Source organism: Danio aesculapii, chromosome 6 (genome assembly GCF_903798145.1).
Source record: "Danio aesculapii chromosome 6, fDanAes4.1, whole genome shotgun sequence".
Lineage (NCBI taxonomy): Eukaryota > Metazoa > Chordata > Actinopteri > Cypriniformes > Danionidae > Danio > Danio aesculapii.
In genome coordinates, this window is record NC_079440.1 from 10,686,968 (window position 1) to 10,707,602 (window position 20,635).

The 20,635-nt window shown below is 36.3% G+C and overlaps 1 protein-coding gene across 2 annotated transcripts; it reads right to left on the bottom strand.

The window, feature by feature from the left end:
- Positions 1-1,721: 1,721 nt before the first annotated feature.
- rasal3 (RAS protein activator like 3) lies at positions 1,722-20,511 on the bottom strand. 2 transcript variants are annotated; one of them, XM_056459497.1, is made up of 18 exons: positions 19,635-20,511; positions 14,542-14,675; positions 14,312-14,390; positions 8,994-9,061; positions 8,826-8,911; positions 8,599-8,725; positions 7,230-7,328; positions 6,474-7,136; positions 6,257-6,401; positions 6,032-6,176; positions 5,286-5,522; positions 5,002-5,203; positions 4,802-4,893; positions 4,393-4,675; positions 4,185-4,301; positions 2,389-2,579; positions 2,212-2,296; positions 1,722-2,112 (listed from the first exon to the last, which is right to left on the bottom strand). In XM_056459497.1, exons 1-18 carry the CDS (start codon positions 20,167-20,169, stop codon positions 2,023-2,025), a joined length of 3,378 nt encoding a protein of 1,125 aa, XP_056315472.1. In that variant the 5' UTR covers positions 20,170-20,511; the 3' UTR covers positions 1,722-2,022. The 2 variants fall into 2 exon arrangements, with proteins under 2 accessions (XP_056315472.1, XP_056315470.1); XM_056459495.1 differs by having other exon boundaries at positions 4,393-4,678.
- Positions 20,512-20,635: the final 124 nt, after the last annotated feature.

Here is a 20,635-nt window from a genome sequence, read left to right on the forward strand (position 1 = left end):
GGTGGAAAACAAAAAAACAATGCAGTGAGTTTCCTTGTAGTCTAACTATTCAGTGTTTGACACACAAATGTCCTCATAAAAATGGAAAAATTAGGATTTCCCAAAATGGAAAATTAGCATTGCTAGCTTACAGTGAATTTTTGAGGAGGAAAAACCAATCCACACAAGCTAATGCACAGGAAATACAATTATTTATAAAAAAAAATTACAATACTTTAAGTCACATTAGCAAATTAGTTGCAAATGGTTAGATATTAAATAATTAATTTTAATAATCTTTAACAGCCTTAAAAATATCATTTACATGAATGACATGTACTGTTTGTTTATGACAAACTTTGGATTTAAACTATGGGAATAAAGTATGTTGGGGTAAATGCAGGCGCAGATTTAGTGAATTGGGGGCCCTAAGCAATTCCAGCCATGGTGCCCAAAAGTTCTGAAATGCTACTTTTCTATTTTAATGTATTTTTAATTGATTTATTTAGCTTTTTTTTTTCTTATTTCACTCAATTACTCATTTTCTACATTTTGTCTTAATGTAAAATAATAATAACACGTAAAGCATCTTCTAAAACGTTTTAAATCATTTGTTTTTCTAAATTCACTACTAAAAATTATATATAAAATATTTTGTTTTTAAAAATAAATCTGTAATAAAGATGTAATAAACATTAAACATTTATTTTTTTAGACACTCATCATACAAAATATGACAGAAAATAATGTTATATATAATTTATAGGTATAACTTATACTTTATATATTTATTTGGGGGCCCTTAGATTTCCTGGGGCCCTAAGCGGCCGCTTATAAAAAAAAAAGCTGTTTTATAAGGGACGTACTTGTAAATGTAAACGGTCATAAGTACTGTTCAATTTAAAGTTCCCATCTAGTCAAGACTGTTAAAATCTCAGGATGTGTATTTGCTCCGTCCCGTTTACTGATGATCCATAGGCAGGTGACTTACCCAAACCTGAGACAACGGTATTCCAAACAGGACAAATTCATATCCAAAGGGCAGTTTGAAGTGAGGACAGTTACAGCATGGCCAACATATTAAAGGGTTTCAAAATGAAGAACTGGGCACTTTAAAGGGCCACAATGGAATAAATAATATTAAGTTAATGGACACCTTTAACTCCAGTGATGCTGCTTTATGCTTAATTTATGATGCAGAATTGTTCCTCTACACTCCCATTCTACAGGACAAAGCCTTTAAAAAAGAATTCTGTCATAGAGATGATCTTTTAGAAATGGAGCACAGCCTAGGTATACTAGAAACCATTTAAACCATTCAAATATGCCTTCAATTTATAAAAATCCAAGTCAAAATTTAGTATGGTAGTTAGAATGTAATAATCTTTAAAACACACACCAGTTCATAAGTATATAAGATCATGTGATTGTATCACATGTGTAAATCTCATTGTTATTAATGAGTTCGTAATACACGACAAGGATACCCGTTACCCTGGCTAGAGTATTCAAGAGTAGGAATGGGTTAATGATAGTTACATCATATTAAATTTTATAGTCATTCAAATTATTTGTTATAAAAGGAAATGAAGTTAACGAATGAACTGTTTAAAACCAAGATGAAAACCAAGCACTTCTATGTAGAAGTTGACTATATTGATTATATTTGACACTTATTTGCCATTGACTCATTGCAGCAACTAAAGTATTAAAGTTAAAATAATAACGTTGCTCCAGATTGGTGTGTTTAATACACAGTTTATTTGTTGAAGTCTGCAAAACACAATTAAAGAAAACTCTTATGTGGCTCTATTCTTTACATTAAGCTCTAAAATATGGACAAATTAAATGCACAAATATGTCTCCAGTTTTTAATTGTGTAACCATTGTTGTTTTTACAACAACCCATTATTGCGGTAAAAATGTATCTGCTTTAACTGTGACAGGTAGCTATGCAAGCGCAGTGAATTCAGAAAATCTGACAAATGGCATTGCGAAATGGCACTCTGTAGCACACCACACCAGTGCATTTCCTGTCTTGCATCAAGTATTGATGTAAGTTTGTCTTAAGCCATCGGAATTAGCTGCATAGAGGTGGTGCACATCTTTCAACAACCCAGCAAACTGCTCCTCCTGTTAACAGTCACACAAATGCAAGTGTTAATAATTATATTAAGTCAGAATGAATGATGTGCACTTTTAAAACTGTATAAAAACACAGTGATAACTCACCAAAACATTCATGCGCTCTACTGCAGCCACTGCAACATTCAGCTTCCTCTCATCTTCCTCCCGCTCCTCTTCTATGACTCCGAGTCTACACAAACAAGTAAGGAGATACAGAGACATGACCACAGCCCTATCAGTACTTTTCGATGTACACATTTTGACGTCTTTTGTTTTATCTACCTGAACGTTGCACTTGCTAGCTGTTCTTCACGGATGGCCAAGAGATTGCGAAGGTCCTGAACCTCTGCCTGTAGCTGTGCATTCTGGTCTTGAGTTAAAACGATGAAGTCTTCTAAGCGCTTGGCCATCTCCAGCTCACGCTCCGTCACCTGTTCCACTCCCATACGCAGCTCAGACAACTCTTGTGCGTGCTATGGGATACCAAATCTTTGTCAACATACTGAGGTATACTTGGTACACCATTCACTCTGAGTCTGAGTATTCTAAAGGCCTTGGTAAAGTTCAGGGATAGCCGTCAATCTGGGGACATTTTTAGTTCAGTGGCCAAAATAGCATTGAAATCTCATTTATGATTACATGTTAGTTAAAAAAGAATGGGGACACCACATTTTGCGTCTTTTTATTTTTAAATTAAACAACTCAGCGGCATATCAACAAAATTGGGACTGTCTGGATATCCTAGTACTCTACTGCAGATTAGCAAATCTAAAATACACACTTTGCAATAGCTTTTTATGCTGTATTGGGTGTTGAGGTAAGGCAGTGTTTATAGGAGAGTTCCTCTGAATGACATAACATGTTTGCTTTCCATTGTGTTTTTACCGATTCTGCACTCTTTGTTGACTACTGCAAAGTACATATCAGTTGTCAATTATGCTTTGTTTGAATGGAGTAGTACGGTTTAGTAAAGCACAGTACGATTCAGTTTGGTACATGTCATTCAGCCTTTTGTTTCCATTGCCAACAGTATCCATACTTGCTAGGCATGGTGCATGTCAGAAAGAAGCGATCGATGTGATTCTTGCTCGAAGAAGAATGTCATTCAGGTTATTCGCATATCATGTTTTGCTCATGTTTGCATTATTTCAAATGCAAATAGAGAGAAAAAGCGTCAGCTCTCACACGCGACATGTGAATGGCCCAGTAAACAACAATTTAGGACACAGGTGTCAAACTCAGTTCCTAGAGGGCAGCAGCTCTGCAGTTTAGTTCCAACCCTAATCAAACACACCTGATCAAACTAATTAAGCCTTTCAGGCTTGTTTGAAACCTACAGGTATGTGCATTGGGGCAGGGTTGGAACTAAACTGTATACCTCCTCCAGGAGTTTGACACCCCTGATTAAGAAAAATGGTCTCAAACTCAATTCCTGGAGGGCCGCGGCTTTGCATAGTTTAGCTCTAACCACCTCGAACTCACCTGCTTAACAATCAATATTAGTCTTGAATACTTTGATTAGTTGGATCAGCTGTTTTTGATTAGAGTTGGTGTAAAACTGTGTAGAGCAGCGGCCATCCAGGAATCGAGTTTGAGACCTATGTTTTAGTACATACAGCAGATCCTGTTCTTGCTACTTGGCATGCAGCTGGTTGTCACAAGAGGAAAACAAGCTTTGTTTGAGCTTGGGATGACCATGGTTCATGTCGTCATTGTATTATGCTGTCATGTCTCAGCTCTGTATTTAAAAATGGAGCTTCCTGTGTTCCCCTATTTGAAGGGTTGTTGCACGCTCAAGTGATGATTCTCTGTAAACCAGCATTCAGCAGCGAGTGTAGCTCCACCACATTGGTACCATACGGTTGTGCCTGGTACCCTTATGAAAAGGTCTCAAAAAGTGGTAAAGTATGCTTCGCTATTTTGAACTTCTGACAGTGGAAACAGACATAATTACATACTGTACTGTATTGTACCGAACCAGTACAATACAGTGGAAAAGCACCATAAGTTGACTCATAAGTACAACATTCAAATACACTCAAATCAATCACTTTTTAAAGCATCCTAAACAAACTCACCTTATCCAATGTGTTTGTCTCCTCTTGATCTTGCCTTGTTACCTGACGGGTCTCACTACCGTCAGGTTGTATGATCCAGCGTACTTTTGCTGCTGCAGCGGCTTTGGATTTTTCGGGCTACATTCAAACAAAAAATACACATCAAAGGATATATTTGAAAGCAGATGATTGCCTAAATGTTTGGTAGATTTTAACCAGTCATACTGACATTGCTTGGGGGTGAAATTTCCAAACAGTGATCTTGAACTTGATTGTCGTCTGGGCACTGTGTGGGTAGCTCTTCATTGCTTGCCTGTCTCTTCATTGGTTGCCGCTGCTGTCTTGATGGTCTGTTAGGCACACTGAATGCCCTCTGCACCTGCCTCCGCTGACGTTCTTTAGAACATTGGTTGGGTTTTGAGTCTATGGGAAGCTGCTGCATGGAGGTTTGTAATGGACTGTACTTGGGGAGATCCCTTGGAGGTACATATATAGGCTTTGGCATTGCTTGGCTGCTGTTTCAGAAGGAGCAGTGACACAGGTGAGGGGTAAGTAAAAGTAGATTGAGTAAGCATTGATTTGATACAGCTTCTATTAAACCACATATGAATTTTGTGTATACTGAAATATAACTGCACCTGCTAACAGGAATCTGTTGCGCATCATGGCCAAGGAATTCTGTGATCTGGTTAAGAATTCTAGGCAAGGGATGTAGATTGTCTATTTGGTCCTATGAAGAAATATGTGTTATTGCTCATGAGCACAATGTTTAATAAATGTAGTCAGTAATCTCATGACAGTAAAGGACTTGTTTACAAGAAACCTTATCTTTAGGTACCTGTTTCATGACAGAGATAATATCAACCAGGAGATTGTGAAGGATAGCTAGACGAAGAGGCAGGTCTACGTAGCCGTCAAATCGAGACATGGTGATTTCGCTCTCTGGATTAGAGACTTTCTGTAAGAATTCTCGCATAGGCTCCCAGTGTTGTGTTAAAAAGTCATTCATGAAAAACATGTACTCCTCTTTTTCACCAAACCTGGTGGATATTGAGAATTAATTATACTAGTCACATGAGAGCAAACCATACAAAAATAAAATTCAGATCAGATATGACTTACAAGGTGAAGTTTGCAAGGTTTTGAATGACCTTGGCTGTCAAAGTAAGAGTGCGAAGGGTGTTTGTCTCTGGATAGGGTTGGGTAAGGCCAAAGAGAGATGGACTGAGGATTGCTGGGCATAAGAATCGAAGAAACAGAGAGGCTGATATGAGACGGTGTCCAATGTCTTGTTGACCTCGATCTTCACAGTCTGATACCCAACTGGAAAAAATCTCATTCAGCTCCGCTGGGAATGATCTGTTTACAGACAGGTAAGAATAGATCTTTTTTTAAAATAATTGAGCATTTTAAAATATGGTCCATTTAGATTATGTGAACATGGTAAATCTAGTCACTATTGACCCTTTATCTAAAGTTTGACATTGGCAGGTGATCTGACCAATCATATTCTGATATTCTGTGCATCCGTCTCTGTTATTTTGTCCGACAAGAAAAACAGTCCAATTAACCAGGCGTAGTAGGGTAACACCTTGATTAACATGAAATGAATATTTAAAATGTGCTTGTATGAGACTTGGATGGCAGACAGCAGGTAGGGGTGCGGGGACTTAGTGAGGGGGCTTGGTGGGCAAATGGGAGGTTGAGCATCAGTTTGCTATAGGAGTACTGTGGTTTAAACCATAGGGGGCATATGGTGTTTTTTTGGTAAGGTTTGAATACCCCTATTATGTTTCAGCACTATTTATCACCTATCAGTGTTTTCACACATTTACTATGTTGTGTGTGTACATTTAAGTTGATCTTACTCTTGCATGTCAGCAATTCTTTTCACAACGTCCTCACAGGTCTCTTTAAGATGTCTCTGGTTGATTGGTAGATCAGAGGGAGAGCATTTTTGCGGGTCTACCTCACAGTTCTCTCCTCCATTGTACAGTCTTGCTATAAAGTCACCTATGGGTGAAGGTGGTTAATAGGAGATTAGAGAGAGGGGGGGGGGGGGTAGTTTCATAACAAGATGCAGTTTTCCTTACCAAGTGTGTCAATGAGATACTTCTGGCCAACCAATTTCATGTATTCATCAATAGCCTTTGTAGCCAGTGTATTCTCCCTGAAGATCAAAGCCTCATTTTCTCCCAAGCGTTGAACTTCTGCACTACCAAGATCAATTAGGAATTCCTGCATTAGAATGAAATGTTTAGTAATCTGAACTCTTCTGCCCAGTCCTACGATTTCTGCTGTGCTAATCACCTTAGCTTTCCCAATGCTTTGGAGCACATGAACAAGTGCTCCTGCTAGTTCTTCTTTCTCCCGTACATTGAGAAGGGGTTCAAGACTGCTACACATATCCACATAATTCACTGTAACATACTCTGCAAATTCCTTGTACCTCTCAATAGGCAGAATTTTCAGGTTCTTGAATTTGGCCTTGACTCGAATTGAAGCCTGCAGTCCAACCGAATCCTTTGCTGTACTAGTTCCCGGGGCTTTATAGGCAACAATGGGATACCATTTCTCTTGATAGGCACGTCCTTTTATGTCTGCCAGAGGGAGAGCTACACTTCCTAAAGGATGCAGGATAGCATCGTCTCTGGAATTGCGCTTCTTCTTGGGATCTTCACCTTTAAAGAGGTGCAGGGTGATCTGGGTAACAGGGGGCAAGTTGTCAAGTTCAAAAAATTCACCCCAGAACAACTGGCAACCTCCTAAAGTACCACCACTGCCAGCTGCTCCAGATCCTCCATCAACTGCCTGGCTGGAGCGTTGGACAGACTTCCCTACAGCTCGGCTACTTGTACGAGCAAACAGTGTACCATCAAGGTGGACCTCACAATAATATCTCTTCTTTGGGGGAAGGTCTTTTGCTTCATTAATCCAAAGGCAAAGTGAGTTTTCAGTGCGCTCACAGTTGTCCTTTCAGAAGACAAGAGTACAAATGGGTGGTATTAGAATAAATACAAATAATATAATAAAAATTGGATATTTAAATTAAAAATTATGCCATACCTTATTTGGATGAGCTGTACGACGCAAGTCCTCAATCCAGCGATCTCTTTCTGCAGCTGAAGTGCACCCAAAGCAGTGGTTATTTTCTGAGTTTATAACCTATCATGGTGTTGGATGTAGAAATACCCAGAAAATACAGAATTGGTTTGAATTATGGGGTGTCATTTGAAACATAATGTGGGTCCCAAATCGCATACTTTTGCACTATTCTATGCTATTTTGTAACGAGTGCACTTTAAATACCTGGATGATGCAATTGTTCAACTGTTAAAATAAAGTGTGTAATGTTGGACATTTCACGCACTCAACGGCCGCTGCTTTTCTCACATAGCGGAGAACTTTATTTATTTTGGATTGTGAAAGTAAAATTTTCCTACGAGTGTGATTATACTGCCTTCCGATGGTGAATGCAGTTATACTCATGGCAGGTATTATTTGGTAGTTTGGTCATCTATTTTATTAACTTGGCAACCATCAAAAGTCATCTGGAAACGGTTTGAATTTCCGCTTAGTAAAAAACGTTAGTGTTTCATTTGGGATGACACTACATACATGTAGTATGCCAACACAATCTCACAGCAATTTGTAACTTTTTGATTTAGTGGCTAATTCGTATGAATTCGTATAATGTAATTCCTACAATTTAGTACGATTTGCTCATCACCCAATGGCGGTTAGGTTTAGGGCTGGGGTTAGGTTAGGTTCCATGCCTCCTTTTTAAAAATCGTACATTTGTGCACGACTGAACTCGTATGAATTAGCCATTAAACTGACAAAACGTAAAATACTTTCATTTTCTCATAAGATCAGGCTGACTATACTGTTGAGTGTGTAAGTGCATAAGTACATAGTGCATAGTGTATAGTGTGCCATTTGGGACGCAACTATAGTCTGTATTTAAAAAAACACCCATCTATACCCTTAAAAGAAGTGTCTGAAACCATAGTGGATGTTCTGAAGTGCACTCAATCAATCCCACAATGGAACTTATGTACAACCAATGGCTTGTGAATACTTATAATGCACTGTGAGTGTTTAAGCACCAAATGATTTTTGTGTCTGACCACAAGATGAAAATTCTATTGAGGTAATTTCTAAATAAAATATAATTTAATTAACGTTTGTATACATGACAGAAATCAAAATATGTTGTTACTAATAGAGACCTTGCTAAGTGTTAAATAACTATCACAGGGTCTGACCTAGAAGTTGAAATACTGATCCATCTAAGGGATTTATCCAGCAAAGCACAAACAAAATGGCATTCTTTAAGTGGACGAAATGTAGGCAATAGTGAATAAGGTATAGGGTGTGATTTTAGATTCACTTTAATTTGAATTTCACTTTAATTCGCAACTGCAAGGTCTACCTGAAAACAGTACTTCTCCCCTAGAATGGAGCTGTGGACCGGCCTGATGACGGTGGTCTGGTCTGCATTTAGATTGAGGCTTTTTGCAGCACTGACTGGGATGGATAAAGATTCTCTGGAACCATACCTTGACAGAAAGTGTAATAGACTGGTAAGTAGCATAGCATAACAAATAGTTGGATTATACGTGTTCCAACTGAATTGAGACATTGTTACAGATCCTTCACCTTGCAGCAACACTTAATCCTGCAGTATTGAGCTGGGTGCTGCTTTTCCTTTTATCATCACCCTGTAAGCGGCGCTTGATTAAACCCTAGCATGAGAATAAGAGGGAATGTCAAGGAAAACCATACATTTAGTTTCTAATTGTACTGATTGTACTAATGTATACTCACTTTGACTCCACCATCTTGCCCTTTTAATTTGGTACCACTTGACGGGACCACAGGATCTGGGTTTAGCTCTAAAGAGAGTCAAAGAACACTTTCCATGACTTCAATTCTTTTGCAAAATATGAAACGTGTTTTAAAAGAAAGAGACATTTACAATGAACATGTTCATGTATGTCTTGTTTATTTCATTCTAATGGGAAAAAATACTGCAGAAACCATAGCAGGAAGCATAGTCATTTCCTTCCTCATGTGTATCAGATCAATAATTTCCAGTTTAACCGAAAATGTTTTAGTTAAATTCTGTTAACACAAAAACAGAGCAGACATTTGGGGTCTTATTTAATCTTTTTGTGGAAAAATTAGCTTCCCTTGATCATTCATGTGCCTTTATGAAAGCTGGAAACCAGACAAGCAGTGCCATGCAGAGGATGTTCTCCCAATTTTTGGATTTACATGATTACAATGGACAAACTTAAGGGTGCCATAATAAATCACAAATGCAGAAGTGGCAGCTCTAAAAAATGAGTCATATTTAGTAGGCAGTGTATTAACATATGCCAAATGATGTCCGAGAGCTTGCACTTTGGCATGAATTTTAATAGCAACTTGAAAGATGCAAGCTATCTTGTAAAGATGGAAAAAGCACAACCTTAGTGCAATCTTAAAAAATGACAAGAAACTTGTCGTAACAAAATTTAAGCTATAAGCTGTGGTATTAAAAGCACTGAGCTTTTACAAGTATGTTCAGATTCCTTTCAAAAAAATACAACATACAGCGCATGAGGTTATAGACAACAGCCTTCATTTTAGAGTCTTTAGATTGTGTGATGTTTCTAAACCAGCTCTAAAATAAGCACCAAAAGAGTTTTTTTGCAGTACTGCTATAGTCGAACCACAAAAAAACCTTTTCACTTCTTGAAAGAACCATTTATTTCTTAAGGTGAAGAACATTTTAATGATGTAGAGAACTTTTTTCAACATTAAAGAACCTTTTGAGTAGTTATAAGCAGGGTTCCCACACTTCTTGAAAGTACTTGCATTTCAAACATGGATTTAAGGCCTGGAAAGTACTTAAAACAAACACAGATCCTTGAAAGTGCTCAAATTAAAATGTTTATGGTGTTATTATTGTGCTTCTGTCATAAACAGAACAAAAAAAAATGACATTACCTTTAAATCTTGTACAAGAACTATGACAAACAATGCTTATTTTATATATATATTTTAGAAACTACATTTGAATATCACCAAATTTGTCTTAAACTGACACATTCAAAACATCATTATTACTCTAACTTTTTAATGTAAATATTAAGTGTAAATGCAGGCCTGTAGCCTGGTGGTTCGAAAGAAACAAAGGTCCACAATTTGTCCCATACATGAGCTCATTTGTCCTATTTTGACTGCTATGCCATCATAAATAGTGAAAATAATCCATCGAAAAAGGCTTTAAGATCAAGCGGAATGCTCTGTTGGCCATCACACCAGTGTGACATCAGCTAATCAGTTTTGGCCAATGCAAACAATTATTTATGTAGAGTCCAGCATCCAGCCGTGCAAGAAAACATGCAGTCTGACGTATGTGAAATCATCTTTTGCAACTGTATTGTTGTCAAAAAGAAAAAACATTTTACAAGTAACTTTTATTCTAAATCTGGGACCTTATTCTTGAAACAAAACCATAAAAAAAGTTTTATTATTCAAAGGGCCTGACTGAGGATGAATGAGCTGGCCAGTTTGTTATTTGCCTAACAAATGGCAATAGACTACAGTTTTTAATCAAAAACTTTAACAGATTCCTATTTTATTTCTAATGTAATAAATTTGTATTTTAAAAATCAGTATTTATACATTATTCAGTATTTATTTAGTTTTTCTAAATCTTTCTGAAATACTTTGGTACATTAAAAAGTGTGGTTATGTTGACCACCTGACAGGCTAATCCAGCAAGTGCTTAAAATATCACTAAATTAAATAGAAAATGAGGCGAATAACTGCAAAAAAGGTAGACATTTTGAGAAAAACCACCCCTTTCACCAGGCTGGTGTTAAGTAAGGACTTTCATGATGCTACATATGCTTGGGGAATAAAAAAGGTGCTTCATTTGAATGTAATGATGCTTTAAAAAGTCCTTGAATCTGCTGTTCATGAAAGAGTGGGAACCCTGGATAAGATTCCATGTATTTTTTAAGGCATTTTTTAATATTGCATAAAAATGTACACACTGTCAATCTTAATCTTTTAAATGATCAACTTTAAATGTCAAAGAAAAAATAAATGTAAAGCAAAGAATCTCCCACCTCCGACTAAATATGGATACATATTTGACAAAAAAAAATCCTAGAACGACTGAACTCAAGGTCAAACTCCACTACACTCTTTATGTGAAGAATTACAGCTTAAAAACATCAGTTAAATCTTCAGTATCGACAACTCAATTACCTGAAAACGAAGGCCAATGTCAACTCAATTAAGCAGAGTCTGCAGTCTCCTTAGATTTGTTTTAATACTGATCGAATTTAACATGCATTACACTCGCCGTAAAAATAATTACACTGAATCATTTGTAAAGAGAAAATTTAAATCATTCTGCTTACCTAGTGCCCCTCCACATACTATCCAACGCCTGAAACCCATGCTTTGGTGCAGCTTAGAATAATCCACCCCCCACTTTCAGACCATTAGTTCTTAAAATCCCCTTTTAACTCTTAATATGAAGGCTCTGCATGCACGTTAAAGTAAACTAGACAGCACAGCCCATCAGTCTCAGTCATCCTCTGGTAGATGGAACACCCAGTTATGATGATATCTTCAGAAACTCGAAGGAAGCAATTTTATAAGCACACGCACACGCAACCACGTCAACCATTTCCTGAGTCAATGTTATCTAGCTTCACTTTAGTCACTGGCAGAGAGTCATTGGCTAGATAGAGACCTCTCATCTCTCAAAGCCATCTCCAGATTTGTAATTGTGAAGAGATTTAGGCTGTTATTTCAGCAACGTGTCCTGCAATCTTCCCAATGAGCTTCATATACGACACAGTGAAACAATATTTAAGTACATTTGGGTTTTGAGGGGGCTTAAGTATGAACCACACGTATAAATGTACACTGTAAAACCCAACAGCCAACTTTATCAAATGAAATGAGTGTAGTTGACTTAAAATGTACTGTTATTTAAGTAAATTCTACTCTTTTAAAAAGAGTTTTGAACTCAGTGTTGAAGGTAATGAGTTAATTAAATACCTCATCATGACTTTAACTTAAATGGAGTAAGTTTACAGTACTCATATAGATTAGTTTTTAACTTAAATGGTTTGTAGCAATCAGCTTCCTCAAACGGTTTGAGCTGCCTTAACTTATTGGGTTTTACAGTACTCAGTTGGTTTTAGTTCTCTGGATTCATTGTGTTTTACTGTTCTCAAATTGCTTCGTTTACTCAAATGGATTAAGTTCACAGTACTCATCAGGATTAGTTTTTGAACTAAAATGGTTTGTTGCAATCACTTTCCTCAAATGGTTTGAGTTTCCTTAACTTATTGGGTTTTGCAGTGTATGACTGTCATTGATCTACTGTAGATAACAAAATACCAAACTAACCACTATTCCTTCACCTACCACCAAGGCATTTTTAATTATTCAAATTACAAAATGCCTCCTGTGAAATTTTAATTCTTTTTCACATACTTAGTTGATGTTTAACAGAGCAAAAAAATACAAAAACGTTCACCGTATCTATTTTTCTTCTGAAAAGGCTAGTTTGTCTGGAGTATATATTTTTAATTTTTACATTTTTTTTCAAATAATAAAACTGCATTTATTACAACCGTCATGACTGAAGTGAAGTGTCAATTTGCAACATTACACATGGAATATGTGTTTAATATTAGTCCAAAATATTAGTGTCCTTAATACATTATTTTTTTCAATTGGCGGCAGAACAAACCACTTTTGTCCAATGACTTGCCTAATTAACCTAGTTAATTCTTTAAATTGCACTTTAAGCTCAATATCAACATTCATTCATTTTCTTTTTGGCTTATTCCCTTTATTAATCTAGGGTCGCCACAACAGAATGAACCGCCAACTTATCCAGCATATGTTTTATGCAGCGGATTCCCTTCCAGCTGCAACCCATCACTGGGAAATCAATATCAACATATAAAATATTATGTGTATACATTAGTGGTGGGCAAAATCGCGATTAATAACATCCAAAATAAAGTTTGTTTTTGACTTAAATATGTGTGTATTACTTTATTTATTTTATTTTGCTAGAATAAAAAGCTGTTTTTATCTAGTAAAATATTATTTACTGTCATCTTTGCAAAAATAAAATAAATCAGTTATTAGAAATGAGTTATTAAAACTATTATGTTTAGAAATGTGTTGAAAAAACTTCTCTCTGTTAAACAGAAATTGGGGGAAAAAATAAACAGGGGGGCTAATAATTCTGACTTTAACTGTATATATATAAAATACACAGACATACATATAAACAAAGAAAATTTTTTACAATGATATTTAAATTTAGATATAATTTGTATCCATATCTACATATTTTATATCTAAACATAAACTCAAATATATACATGCATGTGTGTATTTATATATACACAATAAACATACACAGTTCACAAAAAAGGTTATTTTTGATGTGATTATTTGTGATTCATTTTTGCCCAGCACTAGTGTATATATATATATATATATATATATATATATATATATATATATATATATATATATATATATATATATATATATATATATATATATATATATATATATATATTATTATTTATTTGTGTGTGGGCAGCACGGTGGCACAGTGGGTAGCACAATTGCATCACAGCAAGAAGGTCGCTGGTTCAAACCCTGGCTGGGTCAGTTGGCGTTTCTGTGTGGAGTTTGCATGTTCTCCCCGTGTTCATGAAGGTTTCCTCCGGGTGCTCCGGTTTCCCCCACAAGTCCAAAGACATGCGCTATAGGTGAATTAAATAAGCTAAATTGTTTGTAGTGTATGTGTGTGAATGAGTGTGTATGGATGTTTCCCTGTGATGGGTTGCGGCTGGAAGAGCACACACTGTGTAAAACATATGCTGTAATAAGTACGCTGTTCATTTATTCACTATTCATATATGTTTTGCTGAATAACGTTCCCTCATATTAGATTATTATAACAACATGCTATTTTAAAAACTACCTGTAAAATGCATTCCATTTCTATGTAATTCGATATAGTTTAATGCAGACACCAAAATAACACTCTGATCTTTAACACCCACAAACAAGTTATTATATATAACTGTGATACTGACCAGCGTGACTTCCGCTGATGTTCTGCAGACTGAGGCTGAAGAGACAACTGCTGGCCCGGTTCCGAACTGTCATCATAGGCTGAAATGAATTAAAAAATCAATCATATACTGGCAGCATCAATCAATTCATCAGCATTTCCAAACTAACTATGGCACGCATCCAGCATCTGAATCTGTTTAGCACAACGCATCATCTTTTAACATCGTTGAATGTATTAGATGTTCATTACCTCCTCTTCACGTGGGATAAGGATCTGTCCATCCTGAAGAAAGCAGTTGCTAATGTCCCAAACGGGAACCTCTTGTGGGGGGGCCCAGGATAGCCGAACAGGGTCTTGGACCACATATTCAGGTTCACACTTTTCTTTGTTTTCACATAAAAGGAAAAAGATGTCACTTTAAATTTCATTAATAATAATAATTCCTTACATTTATATAGCGCTTTTCTGGACACTCAACATGCTTTATACATTGGGGGGAATGTTCTTATCCACCACCAGTGTGCAGCGTCCACCTGGATGACGCAACAGCAGCCATATTGCATCAGACCGCACACCACACACCAGCTGATTGGTGGAGAGGAGACAGAGTAATGAAGCCAATTATGATATGGGGCTGGTTAGGAGGCCATGATGGACATAGGCCAGTGGGCAAATTTGAACAGGATGCTAGGGTTTAACTTCACTGTACTGGGTGTTAGAAAACACACTGATCACAGGTTGAGCGCCTCCTGCTGGTCTCACTAACACCTCTTTCAGCAGCAACCTAGCTTTCCCATGTGGTCTCCTATCCAGGTACTGACTGGACGCAGCCCTGTTTAGCTTCAGTGGGCGATTATGTAAGAGTTGAAGAGAGCTAGCTGCTAACAACACATCAAATGCCCAACTTTTATAAAGTTCACTTTTGCAACACTTATTAAATAAAGGTTCTTTATTTGCATTAAATAGATAGTTCCCCCCAAAATTTAAATTCTTTCATTATTTACTCATTCTCCACCTATTTGAGTTTCTTGAACACAAAATAAGGTATTTGGAAGAATGCTGGCACTCACTGTCTTCTAAAGTATTTAATTCATTTTCTTTTTGGCTTAGTTCCTTTATTAATCCGGGGTTGCCACAGTGGAATGAACCACCAACTTATCCAGCACATGTTTTACGCAGCAGATGCCCTTCCAGCCACAACCCATCTCTGGGAAACATCCATACACACTCATTCACACTCATACATTACGGACAATTTAGCCTTCCCAATTCACCTGTACCGCATGGGACTTTGGACTGTAGGGGAAACCGGAGCACCCGGAGGAAACCCACGCGAATGCGGGGAGAACATGCAAACACCATACAGAAACGCCAACTGACCCAGCCAAGGCTCAAACCAGCGACCTTCTTGCTGTGAGGCGACAGCACTACCTACTGCGCCACTGCGTCCTTCTAAACTGTTTCTCCCCTAAAATATCTCTTGTGTTCGACAGATGAAAGACTCAGCTTAAAACCACAAGATGTAGAATAAATTATGTAAATTTCATTTTTGGATGAACTATCCCTTTAAATGACATAGAAGCATCATAGGTCCTGGTAATAATGTTTATGAAGTTAACGTTTGTAACACACTTTACACCATAAATAAAGGTTCTTTCTTGGCATTGACGCTTCCATGAAGAACCGTTAACATCCATGGAGCCTTTTTTATACTTTATTTTTATTTCTTTTTTAAGGAAGAAAGAAAAAAATAATAAACAAATACACTTACACTAACATGCTAATAATTTTCACCTTAAAATGGCTTTTAAAAAAATTAAAACTGCTTTTATTCTAGCCAAAATAAAACAAATAAGACTTTCTCAAGAAGAAAAAATATTATCAGACATACTGTGAAAATTTCCCTGCTCATTTGGGAAATATAAAAAAAAAATAAAAATTCAAAGGGGGGCTAATAATTCTAACTTCAACTATAAGTACACTCCATTTCTCCCAATATTACAGGTATTTGTACATTTGTAGTTTTAATGAAAAAGTCATCCTCTCTATATTCTGAACATATTGAGATACACTATCCCACCATTCCGATTTTGTAGTGGGTTTAAGTTGTAGCCACTTCCGAGTTACAATTTTCTTGCTGTTTGCTAAAAGTATTTTTAATAAATACTTGTCATTTACCATTAAGTTGGCTGCTATGATTCCCAAGTAAATTGTAGTAAAAGAGAAGTCCATTCCATCACCAAAGATATTTTTGTATTACTTGTATTACATCCTGCCAGTATGAATGAATGGCTGGACAACTATCCATGGAGCCTTTTTATTCCACAAAATATTCTTCACACTAAAAAAAGTAGTTCTTTGAAGAATCACTACAATGCGGTGAACTGCTTTGTGGCATCTTTATTTTTATTCATGAAAGTGGTCAGGTGAGAAATTTTCCACCCGCAATGTTCAACTGTTTCACTGTACGATCACTTTGTGGATAGCAAGTACAATTTTTTATCATGATTTGTATGCTTTGATTCATTGCAGCTTGGTGAATTTGTTTTGGTGTGCTTTCTCACAACACATCCCATAACATTCTGGTGTTCGGTCAGTAAGTTAAAAAATAGATGGCCTTTAGCATGAACAATTACACCCTGGAAGCAATCTGATCAAATGTGTTTTCCACTGAAGTGGTCAAAAACTCAAAATATTTCAGTGATTGGCTTAACGAAAACATCTTAATACCAATACCAACTTTATACCATTCTAATAACGTTACTGACCTCCAATGAAATTCAATTTTAACTTTAAAAGGGTTTAAATATAATATTTGCAGTAAAGTAATAGTCGGTAACACTCTATTTTGATGGTCCATTTGAGTATTAGTAGACTGTCTGCTTAATATCTGTTCATACTGCTGCTAAACAGACATTTAACTGACTATAAGAAACTGTGCAAGTACATGTCAACTTACACTAACCCTAACCCCAACAATCTACTTATAATCTAATGAGAATTAGATGGCATGTAGATGCAATGTAACTTAGATTCAACAAACGAACCATAAAAATAGTGTGACCTAATAATCCTGCTAATACTTATATTTTCTTCGGAGGAACAGCCTTCAACAGTGACATTTATATTAAACGGAACTGAACTTCAACAGTGATATTTGTATTGAACTCAACCTTTACTTTAAAGAACTACACTGTAAAAAATGCTAGGTTCCACACAATCTATTTGTGTTGGGCCAACATGAAGGAATTAAGTTCACTTATTGGTTTTTACAAATTTAAGTCGATTGAACATAAAATGATTAAGTTGTCCTCAAAAAAACTCAAGAATTGTGTTGTTTCAGCTCATTTTAAATAAGTAGTTTGTAAAAAAGCACTATAAAAATAAAGATGACTTGACTTGTTTACTATTCCATCTCAATGTCACATCCTGTTGTACCCTCATTCTTTAGCGCCATTCTGTGGCATCTACATGTGCAATCATTTTAATAAGCAGGTTCACACTGCGGTCCAACAGAGATACCTCTAAGAAATTTCATAGATTCAGTTACATTTTTAGCGCTTAACTTAACTGGTAAACACATTTTATATGGTGAACACAGAACACAAACAACAATAGAACAGAAATAAAACGGGAATGTGTAAAAACATCAACAACAATCAGATTATTGGTAGTATTTAAATAGTATTTAGCATTCATAGTAAAAATAATGATGATAATTACAATAATAATAATAATAAAGTTGATAATCATGATAAACGTAAAATTCTGTGATGACAGGAACATGTATATCCATATAAAGCACATTTTTGTGTTTTTTTGTTGGTGTTGTTTACTATTACACACACACACATCTGGCTGTTGTTGATTGTCTTGCATGTTTGTTTTTTTTTGTTGTTGTTTTTCCTTTTAATTTGAACTATATCTTCTAGTTTCATGTATCTCTTTGCATAATAATATACAAAAACATTTAAAAATGAATAATTAGATCACGGTGTAAAAAATAATAATAAACTTAAGGATGCACCAATGACAAAAAGGTGCCATATTAACAATTATACACTGTAAAAAATGTAGGGTTCCACACAATTCCTTCATGTTTTCCAAACACAAATTGATAAAATTAGCTTCATTTTTTTTTCAAATTTAAGTCGATTGAACATAAAACAAATAAGTTGTCCCCAAAAAACCTCAAGAGTGTTGTTTTAGCTCATTTTAAATAAGTAGTTTATAAAAAAGTACTATAGAAATAAAGATGTCTTGGCTTCTTGTTTATTGTTCCATCTTAATGCCATACACTGAAAAAAAATATTCAAAGATGATTCCTTGGATGTACTCAATTTTTTTACGTTAAGTGGTTGTAAACAATTTATTTGGGCTGAATTTAAGCAAACAAAATAAGTTGAACATTATTAAATTTAATTTGTTTGTTTAAATTCAACACAAATAAATTGTTTGCAACAGTTTTGCATGCAACACTTTTTTCAGTGTATGTCATATCCTGTTGTTGTACCCTCATTCTTTAGCACCATTCAGTGGCATCTTCATGTGCAATCATTTTAATAAGCAAATTCATACTGCCGTCCAACAAAGGTACATCTAAGAACCTCCATATTTCATAGATTAGGTGAAATATTTAGCATCTTTCATTGGTAAACACATTTTATATGGTCAACACAGAAAACAAACATCAGTAGAACAGAAATAGAAATAACAGGAATGTGTATAATCCGAATTGACCATCAGAATAATATTGGCAGTATTTAAATATTATTTAGCATTCATAATTAAAATAATGATAATATTAATAATACTAAAGTTGGTGATGATAAAAGTAATATTATGTGATGCCACAAACATGGATATCCATGTAAAGCATGTTGTACTTTTGTGTTTAATTGTTGTTGTTGGTGGTGTTTATATGCTTCCATGTGTACACCCATTTACTATTACACACACACAAATCTGGCTGTTGTTGACTGTCTTGCGTGTTTTTTTTTTGTTAGCTCTTTTTCCTTTTGAACTGTATCATCTAGTTTCATGTATCTCTTTACATAATAATATTTATTCATCATTTATTTTCCACAGTGGAATGAACCACTAACTATTCCGACATATGTTTTATGCAGTGGATGCCCTTCCAGGCGCAACCCAGTACTGGGAAACTGCACAATAATATACAAAAACTTCAAAAAAATTTATATATAGATCACTGTAAAAAAAATAAACTTGAAGCTGCGCCAACGACAAACAAAGTGTAGTATAAACAATAATAAATCTAACAATAATGATGTCATAACAATTGTAATAAAGAAAAAAGCATCTAACATTGCATCTCTTACCATGCTCTGTGACAGTACTCTGCAGACGAGGCTTCTTGAACTTATTTGAGACCGATTGCAGGTACTTTCTGATTTTGCCCCTCTGTGTTGTGTCCTGGACGGTGGACCCTGTTGCCTGTGCGCTCGAAGACACGGGGGCCGAAGAGGACAGGAGAGACCCCGGTGGCTCAGAAAGAGCTCTGCGGAAAGGGTTTTTCCTTGAAGTTGTCGGCTTGTCTGGTTTGGAAGGGCTTTCTCCTCCTCGATTTGCAGTTGAGGACTTTTCCCCAGGGTCTTCACTTAGGGCTTTGCGCCAGCTCTGCATTTTGTTCCACTTGTTTGAGGCACCTTTCTCCAGCCTCTCAATGGCGCCCTGTGCCACCGTTTCAGCCTTGGCTCCAGTGTGCCACTTGTATGTATTAAGAAGCTTGCCGTCCTCCGTTTGTCGTGGGTCTTGATCAACCGGACTGTTCTGTTCAGTTGTCAGCTCCATGTCTTCCTCAATCTGCGATGCTGCTCCCGACTGCTCAGCATTTGACTCTTTGTTTGTACCCATCTCTGATTTCTTTCTCGGTGAACTCTCGTGAATGTTTTCCTACAGTACCAGAAAGTGTATGGTTCACTTACCAGTTTAAATCCTTTGCATCATCATGAAGTTCTCAGGATTTCATCATCAGCTCGCTTCACCTATTGGGTACTTCCTCAAATTGTTTTGCGCATCATCAGCTTTAAAATGGGTCTGGTTTTGAGTGTGTTGAGGTTTAAATCTCTTACACTAGTCACTCTAGTCTAGTATATGGCCCAAGTAATCAATTCTGGAGCTAATTTTGGGCTCTTATTTGAGCAGGTCTTCAGTTTTTGCTAGTGTGAGCTGTTTTTTTCTGTGCGTGCTTATCGTGTAGCGTTCAGGAAGTCAGTCAGTTTGTGGGTGGGGAAGTCAGGTTAGGTTTACAGGTTGATGATGCATCTCTCAGCTTTTCATCAACCTGTAAACCTAACCTGACAGAACCAGAAACTTGCTG